Source organism: Garra rufa, chromosome 2 (assembly GCF_049309525.1).
Source record: "Garra rufa chromosome 2, GarRuf1.0, whole genome shotgun sequence".
NCBI classification, from domain to species: domain Eukaryota; kingdom Metazoa; phylum Chordata; class Actinopteri; order Cypriniformes; family Cyprinidae; genus Garra; species Garra rufa.
This window is the reverse complement of record NC_133362.1, coordinates 65,865,925-65,876,516: the sequence shown is the minus strand read 5'-3', so window position 1 is coordinate 65,876,516 and position 10,592 is coordinate 65,865,925. Positions and strand designations below refer to the sequence as shown.

At 36.9% G+C, this 10,592-nt stretch overlaps 1 protein-coding gene across 1 annotated transcript; it reads left to right on the top strand.

The window, feature by feature from the left end:
- Positions 1–2,276: 2,276 nt before the first annotated feature.
- Positions 2,277–3,056, top strand: LOC141326048 (uncharacterized). Its single transcript, XM_073834750.1, has 2 exons — positions 2,277–2,595; positions 2,710–3,056. Exons 1-2 carry the CDS (start codon positions 2,277–2,279, stop codon positions 3,054–3,056), a joined length of 666 nt encoding a protein of 221 aa, XP_073690851.1.
- The last annotated feature ends 7,536 nt before the right edge of the window (positions 3,057–10,592 follow it).

The window sequence follows — 10,592 nt, the reverse complement described above, 5'->3', positions numbered from 1 at the left end:
ATCTCCGCTCGCTGAGAGACCTGCTGCTCAAAACAGTGTCAATACGAGAACCAACTCAAATATGAGTAATGACAACTTTTACAAACAACTGCAAATGTTTTGTTGTTGTTTTTGTAATGACAACCTTAAAATACAACAGAATTTTGAACGATTAACGTAATATACTATAATAATTAATGTAATATACTAAATGTAATATACCAATCATTAAATACCTGACTGAATAGTAAGTTAAAGTTTTGGGTGTTTGTTTAATCAGATCATTTAGGTCCATTAACTATTACTCTGACTCCCTTACCAGCAGTACCGCCGCTCCCTATACGCAGAGTACGCAGTCTGCGTAGGGCACCAAGTCCCAGGGGGGCACCATCCCAGCTGCTCAAAAAAATTGTTTTTATATATTATAATAATAAATTAATATTAATAATATACATATACAAATAAACAAAAATATAAACGTATATATTGCATTTGAGTAGGCTAGTAAGCACACGTGATGACGCGCAGCATTTGCGCCGCGAGGCGCCCTCACCTCTGTTTACGGCTGTCTATTTGGCCAAGATGATGATAATAATTGATGAACAATATGCCTGGTCCTGGAAAGAGACATCAACAGTCCGGCGCCGAGAAACGAAAGAAAAAAAAAGCCGTGCATCACTTTCAGGTACGTTCATAATCCTGTGAAACTTTATTTTATTCTGTCGACGTTAATGTGTTTTAATGTCGGTAATAATTTCACGACTAACGTGTCTTTCGTAATATGAATGCAAGCAGATCTAAGTAAACAAAATTACTTAATGCATTATATTAAAACACAGAGGCAATTATGAATATTGATTAATAATGACCATATGGTGTCATTAAATAACAGTGTTAAAATACATAATCTAATACAATATTAACAGTTTACATTACAATTTTAATAGAAATGCCTGAAAAGGACACAAGGCCTGGTAAATGCAGTTGTTACACTTACATGATGATCGAATTCCTTGTTTAATATTGACCAAACATTTAATTAAAATATCCATAATCTTTCCTATCATTTCCTCAACAAAAACATGTGGACATCATAACCCTTGTTTGCTTTATTGTCAAAACTGCCACATGTACAGTGCATACAAGAGTTTTGAAGTTTCATTTCTCTCACACCCTTGGTGCAAACAGGTAAAAAACACAGAATAAAAATATATTTAAAAAAATACAGACAAATACAAATTATATATTCTATAAAACACCATTTACAAGCATGGATATGATAGAAAGATAGATAAAAAGGCAGATAACCATGTATTATCATAGTAAAACTACTTAATTTCCTTTTGTATGATTCTGAGACTATTAAATCAATCAGACAACTGTATTAATAAAATCATAACTATTGGAGGTAACTCTTTGTTGTTGATATTCTATTTTGGCCCCTATAGTAGGTGTTTTTTTTTATTACTTTATTTTTACTTTCGTAATATTTGGGGGAGGGGGCACAAAAGTAAACTTATGCTTAGGGCACCCATTTGGCCAGCAGCGGCCCTGCTTACCAGTGCACTGACTACTGAACTAGAGCTGATTGAGATTTTTTTTTCTTCTGATAATTATTGTCATCTTAAACAGGAAAAAGTTTCCAAACACAGAAAAAAACTCCTGCTGAATCAACAGATATCCATGTGACACACTATTATAAAGATGGTGTTTATTAAAGAGGAGAGTGAAGACATGAAGATTGAATTAACATACAAAGTCAAACATGAAGACACTGAGGAACAAACAGGTTGGTTTTCATTCTCAAAGATGAACTATCCTATGAACTGTCCTCTACATCTTCTCAATTCATTTGCCTTTAGCAGGTGTTTTTCATTTTTTTAATTCTCTAAAAGGCTATTTTTTACTATCATAGTGCTTTGATTTAAAAACAGAATTTAAAGAACTGTGTCTTATTTAACATGAATGTTAATGTTCACTGCTAGGATTGAGTAACATTTTTCGTATGAAATACAGTCAGGGGTTAAATTGGGATTTGTTATGTGTGGGGGCTCTATGGTGGCAGGCTATATATATATATATATATATATATATATATATATATATATATATATATATATATATATATATAAAATATGATTTATTCTGAAGCAATATTTCATAAGCTGTGACATAAATCTGCATATTTTTTATGTTTAATTCAATTTGTTTTACATTTATATTTCCCCCTAACTTCATTAATACTTCAAATGTAAGAATTTTAAATGAAACATGATCTATAAATTCTATTACATAATATGAAACTTGACCTGACACTAAAAGTGGAGAGTGAAGTACTGAATGAAATGGAGTATGAATATTACGATTTCATAAATGTAGAAAAATCTTTTAGTTGTTCACAGATTAAAAAGACTTCCTCAATAAAAAGCACTCAAAAGACAGGAGAAAAGCCATACACATGCCAACAGTGTGGAAAGAGTTTCACTCAACCTGGACACCTTGGTGTCCACATGCGAATTCACATAGGAGAGAAGCCTTTTACCTGCCAACAGTGTGGAAATAGTTTCAACCGGAAAGGAAGCCTTAATTTCCACATGACAATTCACACTAGAAAGAGCCTTTTCACCTGCCAACAGACACATGAGAATTCACAATGGAGATCAGTCTTACCAAGTGATTAGTGTGGAAAGAGTTTTGATCAACATGAAAACCTTGAAGTCCATATGAGAGCTCATACAGAGAAACCCTACACATGCTCTGAGTGTGGAAAGAGTTTCTGTCAAAAACAACACTTTGAAGGCCACATGAAAATACACTCTGGAGAGCAGCCCTACACATGCCCTCAGTGCGGAAAGAGGTTTAATTATAAACAACACTTTGACGAACACATAAGAATACATACAGGAGAGAAGCCTTTCACCTGCCAGCAATGTGGAAGAAGTTTCAACCGAAAAAGAAACCTTAACCGCCACACGAGAGTTCACTTTGGAGAGAAGTCTTTTGTATGTGGTCACTGTGGAAAAAGTTGCACTTCAATACAACATGAGGTTTCACACATGAGAGAACTGTATTTTTAAGTTATCAGTGTACTATCAGTACTTACACATGACTAGAGTGTTTTGTTTTCTCACCTGAGCTCTTTCTTCCTGTCAGTTTGTCTGTCATGTTTGTTTTAAGCCCAAGTCATGCCATCTCTGTTGCTGTAGGTACATTTGTTTTCATAATGGACTCTTCAATGGAAAGCAACATGAGTCATTTTTCATCAGTAAAGTTCTGTAAAGTACCACCAACATCAGATCAACTCATTCTCGGTGTAGGGAGCATTGTGATGCTGCACCAGAGCTATATGACAGAAGGACTGAATTACCTCTGCTCTTCAATTTATATCAGAACTGAAGCTGGTAAAGCGGTTTTTGAATTAGTTTATTCATTATCTGCTGACATCTTGATAGATTTAATAGTCTTTTATTTGTAGTCTATTTCAGTGTTAGTCAACATTAAGTAGGGCAGCTTAGATAAAATGTTCACTTTATCAAGCTATTCTAAGAAGGATGGGGCTTGGTTTCAACCAGACTCCGAGACAAAGGCAGTTTTATCATTTCTATATAAACTGAGCAGCATGTCAAAACACACCACAAGCACTCATGGTCGTTAATTTTAATGATCTATCGTCGATACATCCTGTATTATTTTTATCTATCAAGAAAGGTCCATGAGCTGGGACTTGAACTTGGGACACCCAGATCACAATGGTGCCACATGTTGGTGCACTGCCCACAAGGCTATTGGCACCGACATGAGAGCCTTTTGATTATCATGTACATTGTTTGTTTGTTTTTAGTAGATACTTATTTTAAACAAAATATAAAAATGGTTTAAGGGGAAAAACTCTGAACCCATATACAGTATGTTTTATGTCACATAAAACATGTGATCTCACCTCTCAATATTCATATCTAATTGTGTTGCACTGATTAAATTTGTGTACTGCTTGGTGCAAATCAGTATATTAATGTCATTAAACTCAATCCAGTGTATATGATTTACAACTGAATTGCTCTGCAGTGCATTAAGAAAAAACACTGCCTGTATCCAAGCTGTTCCTGCAAGTTTAACAACAAAATAAATGTTTTCCCTGATTATTTTACCAACTTGGCCTAGCTTAGTCCATTTGAACAACTTGGCTTATCTTAGTGCAGCATTACGGTAAAACTAGAACAAGTGTACCAAACATGAACAATATCTTCCACCTAACAGCTTAACTTGAACATAAAAACTAAACAAAATATATTGTCGCTACCTGTATTTTTCGGGAGTTGTATTACCACTGTATTTGGCATTTATTTTGAGTAATATTTTATTATAGTTTTGTTATTATATAAGCAATTTTAAGTAAGCCATGTTTTTTTTTTTATATAAAAAGTATAAAACTGCTTTAAAAATATATAATATAATTCTATATCATATTTAAATACTGCCGATCAGTAATATTGCCAGTTATGTATAAAACCTCACAAATGTTTACAATATTTAAACATCCCTAAATACAGGATTTTGTCAGTAATAAGACCTAAGCCGATGCAAAGGCCACTCACGTCAGCTTTCAGACACAACTATGACAGTATAAACCTACGCATTCAGTTTAACTGGCAGGCGATTAGGAAAACCCAATACAAACCAGTCATGGTAAAGCATGTGCTCCAGGGGAATCCTGCACTCTGGACGACGCTGCAGACAAGCCCACAAAAAAATTATGCATTCTGTAGGGGGAAAAAGGAGAGAAATTAGATTACTACCTTAACCAACATTCTATCTTTAACTTTTTACACAACTTAATTCATGCTATATAATTACTCAAATAATATAAATCTCGCCTTTCGACACAGCAAATACAGACTGGTTGTTGCCCAAGCAGTATAAGTCTTTGTCTGTTGGAAAACGCCCATGCAGCATTGTGAACAGGAGCACCCCAAGTGAATACACTGTTGCAGGCTATGCATGGTATCTGCCTCTGTCAAAAAGTCTGGAGTGAGGTACGGTTTGGTGCCTGGGGGAAAGAAATTATGTTAGACATTTACAACACCACGCATGTTACAGGATACATGCATATACAGGATGTGCCTGAGTGAGCTAATCAATTTGATAGCAAAGCGATGCATGATATTTACCACAGAGGACAGTGTAGCCTGAATCGCTGAGGGCTCCACATCCGAAGTCAATTAATTTGATTTTCAATGTTGTCGGGTTCATGAGCACGTTTTGCAGCTTGATGTCACGATGGAAAACACCGCGATAACAACAAAAGTTTGCTGTGTAAATGGCTTGCCACATTATGTACTGTGTGATCTGCTCGTTGATCGCACCTCCGCTGCATTGGAGAAATGTTTGCAAATCCATGCTTGGCACGGGACGCTCTATGACCATGAGGTAATAGTCTGGGTCATCCTGCCAGTCCAACAATTCAATGATATGAGGACAGTTGGGTTCCCTATTGACTTTAACTGCCAACGCAATCTCTAAGGGAAGAGGTTTCGGATGAAAATTAGTTTGAGGTGTTTTGCCACACTGTTGTGTATGATTTACATCAATATCAGATGTTATTATGTAATATCATAAGAGGGTAACAGTGAATGATGCAGAGAGTAAAGCATACTCAAAGAGATGATATATGTTGTATCTTTTCTCTTTGAAACATATTTCACCGCCACCTGATTAATAAAACAAAGAATACACAATTAGCAATGGACAGAGGTGATTTCATTAAAATCATGAATCTGAAGAGAAGTAAATCAACAAGCAGTAACGTAAAACCTAGTAAAGCGTGTTTGTTCATTCTGACTGTTTTAAAAGTTTTACATTTCTATCTAGTGAACATAAGATACATTAAAATGGCTTACAGTAAGTAAAAAGTAAGTCTTTCGGCTTTGGGACTCACTTCAAAGGCAATGTCCCTCTCAACTTTGGGACGCACCGCAGACTAAACGTCCCTTTTGGCTTTGGGACGCACTACAAAGGCAATGTCCCTCTCGACTTTGGGACGCACTGCAGACTAAACGTCCCTTTCAGCTTTGGGACGCACTACAAAGGCAATGTCCCTCTCAACTTTGGGACGCACTGCAGACTAAACGTCCCTTTCGGCTTTGGGATGCACTACAAAGGCAATGTCCCTCTCGACTTTGGGACGCACCGCAGACTAAATGTCCCTTTCGGCTTTGAGAAGCACCACAGAGGCAATTTCCCTCTCAGCTTTGGGACGCACTGCACAGCCAATGTCCCTCTCTGCTTTGGGTCTCACAGCAGAGTTAATTTCCTGATATACTCTAAGACTCACTGCAAAGGTAATGCCCTCATCTGTAATGTGACCCACTGCACAGTCAATGGCATTGTGTGCTGTGGAGTTCACTGCAGAGTGAAGGCTGTCATCTGCAGACAAAGCATCGTCATTTGCAGGAGACTCAGTGGTTTCATCTGCAGGCAAACACATTAGAGACTCAGCATTGTAATTTGTAGGCAAACGCAATGGAGACTCAGTGGTTTCATCTGCAAGTAAATGCACTGAAGGCTCAGCAGGGTCATCTACAGACAAACACACCGAAGAGTCAGAGCTGCCATCTACGGATAAATGCACTGGTGTGACGAGGACTGCAGGTTGGAGGTCTTCTTGTTCAGGCTGATTATCAGCAACAGGGATGACTTCCCTAACATCTGAAATGCAAAAAAACATATATTATAAAACTCATATTGAAGAGTTTCTTCATTTAGGGGCACTTTTAAGGGGAGAGCAGCGTAAGTTGAGCCAGTTTTTACTTGTGCTGGGTTTAAAGGTTGTATCAGCGATTTCTAGCCTAAAACATAAAGTATCAAATTCAGCTGACCTTTCTTCACGATCCGCTCACTGCCTGCCCCATAAATTGTCTGTGAAAAAACCGCGTCTCTCTGGTCAGCCTAGGGTTCGAGATATGCCATAAAAAACAATCGGCGCTATCAACTATTCCACAGATAAACATACAGTGTTCCAACCAATCAGCGTCAGGGGTTTGGTGTTGTGGACTTTCCTATTGGTTCTGGGACGTGAGGGAGGCGGAGCGAAAGTCCACAACACCAAACCTGTTTGTTTATGTGTGGAAAGGTTGGTAGTGCCCATTTGTTTTTTTTGCATATCTCGGACCCTAGGCTGACCAGAGAGACGCGTTTTTTTCACAGACAATTAATGGGGCAGGCAGCGAGCGGATCGTGATGAAAGGTCAGCTGAATTTGACACTTCATGTTTCAGGCTAGAAATCGCTGATACAACCTTTAAAGTGAGCACATGATAATAATGAAAAAAAAAGTGGTTTCTTGGCACAACTTGCACCCACTGAGGGGTAAATTGAGCCTAGGGAGAGGGTAAGTTGTGCCACATGGAGTCAAACTGTGCTACTGATTATGCTAAAGTAAAACTAAACATTTTCACCTCATGCTATATCAAAAGAAGAGAAATTCAATAAAAAATACTACTTAAGATCCATTTCCCCATGACCCTAATAACATCATATAGGTTTGGATAATAGATTGGATGGATGACTTATTTATTTGAAAAATTTATTTGTTTTAGATCTTAAAATTCTCAAATATTGACTGGTTTGGCAATGAGACATAAGAAAGCTATCCTTATATCAAAATCTGAGGGGGCAACATGTTTCTGCACAATTTTTTTTATCCTAGCCAGATATTGTCCTAACAAATCATACATCAATGGAAAGCTTATTTCAAATAAAACAAAAATACTTGTTTTGTGGTCCATGGTCACATATATACAAAACTGCTTAAGAACAATTAAGAACATGTTCACTATTGGTTAGCCAGGAAAGTTTTCTTTACGTAAATAGAACGTTCCCTTTAGGTTAGGGGAACGTCCTGGGAACCTTCTAGGAACATTCCGGGAACGTTCCCAGAATGTTCCCATTAGGTTAGGGTAACGTTCCAGGAACCTACTGGGAACGTTCCCACAAAGTTCTGGGAATGTTCCCAGAAGGTTCCCGGAACGTTCCCCTAACCTAAAGGGAACGTTCTATTTACTTTGTTTATTAATCAACAGAGAACGTTCTTGGGAATGTTCTGGGAACGTTCCCAGAACATTCTCCTAACCTCTACATCATGATGCCATTACATAAATAATCAGCCAAAAAATCACTTTTACTATGTTGTTTATAGATCTTATAAACCATGAATTTAATATTATTAAAAGTAAATATAATTTGCATTTAAAGAAACAATCTCCGAAACAGGACACAAACACATATTTACTAGGGCTGTCCCCGAATAGTCGAAGATTCGATGCATCGATATGCGGAGCCTGATTCGACCACCGATCTCACAGTCTAATCTTCGCGGGTGAAACGAGCATCATACCATTTTGGCAATATGGGGGTGCTCAATGTCTAATTGCACACAGAACTACTGGTTTTGTATGGTTATATTAAGTTATATACAGCCTTTGATTATGATAATGCAGTAAAAACAAAAGTGAAAAGAAAGAAGCGTTCAATAAATATTTTTAACGTGTTTGTGAATAAATCTAACCACCCCTGTGACAGATTTAATTTTCACTTGCCCTGATCCATGATGAGATGCGGACCATCTTGACGGCAGGGATTAGGCGGCGATCACACCGAATGCGTTTTTGCAATTGGAGGCGTCTCTTTTGAATGGTTTTCTGTTGGCAGTGAGCGTTCTGCGCTCTGTTTATGCGCCCCCCGCGCCCCGCGTTTTTGCAGGAGCGCTCTGAGCGCCTGAAGTTGAAAAAAAAAAAAATCAACTGAGCGGAAAAACGCCCAACGTCATTCGCGTTCTTTTCCATTGTCCAATCGAATGAATGGAGAGGCGGGCCTTCTGTTGTGATGGCGAAAGTTTACCGTTGCTTAAAAAGTCCGGAGACTGCAAGAAATGGAGGAGAAACCTTTGGTGTCTATCGTGGGTAACCAGGAGCTGTATTATTTAGGGTTTCTGCTAATATGACAGTTTACTTAACAGCAAAAAACTAACATTTTAGAGCGTTCGCACCATAATCCTTTGATTTGACTGACAGGACAGCTGTTTCGGTCGTTGCTTAGCAAAAAAGGCAGTGCTGTGCGCCTCGCGTTTTTAGAACTAAAAGACGCGTTCTGTGTTTTTATTTAAACCTAAATAAGTTCGTCTGTCAGTTGGCAGGCAGTTTTGGTCGCTTTATTAAAAGTTGTTGCTGTGTGCAGTGTGTAAAATAAAATAAAAACTGTTTTACCCTCCTGCTGACTATAGTGTCGTGCCCCTCCCAACCCATTCACACACACACATAGGCCTAGATGATTCGACTATCGGTCGACTATAGAAAGATTCGAAAATTCTGATTCGACTATGAAAATTCATAGTCGGGGACAGCCCTAATATTTACATATATTTATATTATATTATAACTTTTAAATTATAACAAAATTGATGTCAATAAATATGTATGAAACTGTGGAAACTTTTCCTCTGTAAGGAAACTTCACCATCATCTGCAAACCAAAAGTAGTGCTAAAGTCCAACTAAAGATATAGCAGAGATCATACAGTCTTTATTAATAGTGGTATTAAAACACATTAGGCATAATATTAAGAAATGTGCAATGTGCAATAACAAAATTCTCAAAATGAAGATATATATAAGTAAGTGATATGTCAATAAATATGTTAATGGATTTGAATTTTAGTTAGGTTTATTTTTTTATTTTTTTAGGGGCTAAGCCATAAAAAAAATTTGCTCCACATATTGTTTTATATCTACTACAAGTTGATCCCTAATCCCCCAATTATTCAAGATGCCAGAGTTTAGTCTGCAGAGTGTTTTTTTTTGTTGGTGTATTCTCTAAATATATATAAAGTTATATTAAAGTTATATTTTCCAAAATGTAAGTAATCAATTCTTGAATAGGATGTATGCGGTTATGAATATTATGTATAGTCTCTTTGTCCTGGATGGAAGTCTCTCCATACATCTATCAGACCTATTTCTTTTAACATTGTATTTATTTGTTTTTTTAATGGACTCGCTAGTTGAGTGTAGGGGTTCAAAAAATCTAATTTAGGGTCTAACAAAACATTAAAATCCCCCCGCAATTCAGATGCTATTAGATCTATCAAAGTCTTAAAAAAGGAGCATTTACTGCCTGGAGGGGCATAGACATTAAGAATACAGTCAGAACACTGTCACATTAAACTGATTTGAAACTCTTGATTGCAGCATACTTTTAATTATCAATAAAAAAGTTTCGATGACTGTCTTATTAGGTATCCTCCACTCTATTCTGTGCTGTGCAGACCAAAAGTCACAGTTGTAATGTTTAGGTGCAGAAAATTTTAATGTCAACCATATATTAAAATGCAAAAAGAAAAACAGAAATATGTAAAAAATTGCTAATAAAGTATGAGTTTGAGCTCATAAAGCAGTGCTAAAGGTCACCAATTGTACACCTTTCTAGAGGTTTAATTCTACATGTTGATGTACTTATGTACATACATGTTTATTCATAAAATATATATGTATGTATATGTGACACAGACACATTTGGTTCACTGCTTGAAGACACAAGTGTTACAGCTGAAAATATGTATGAA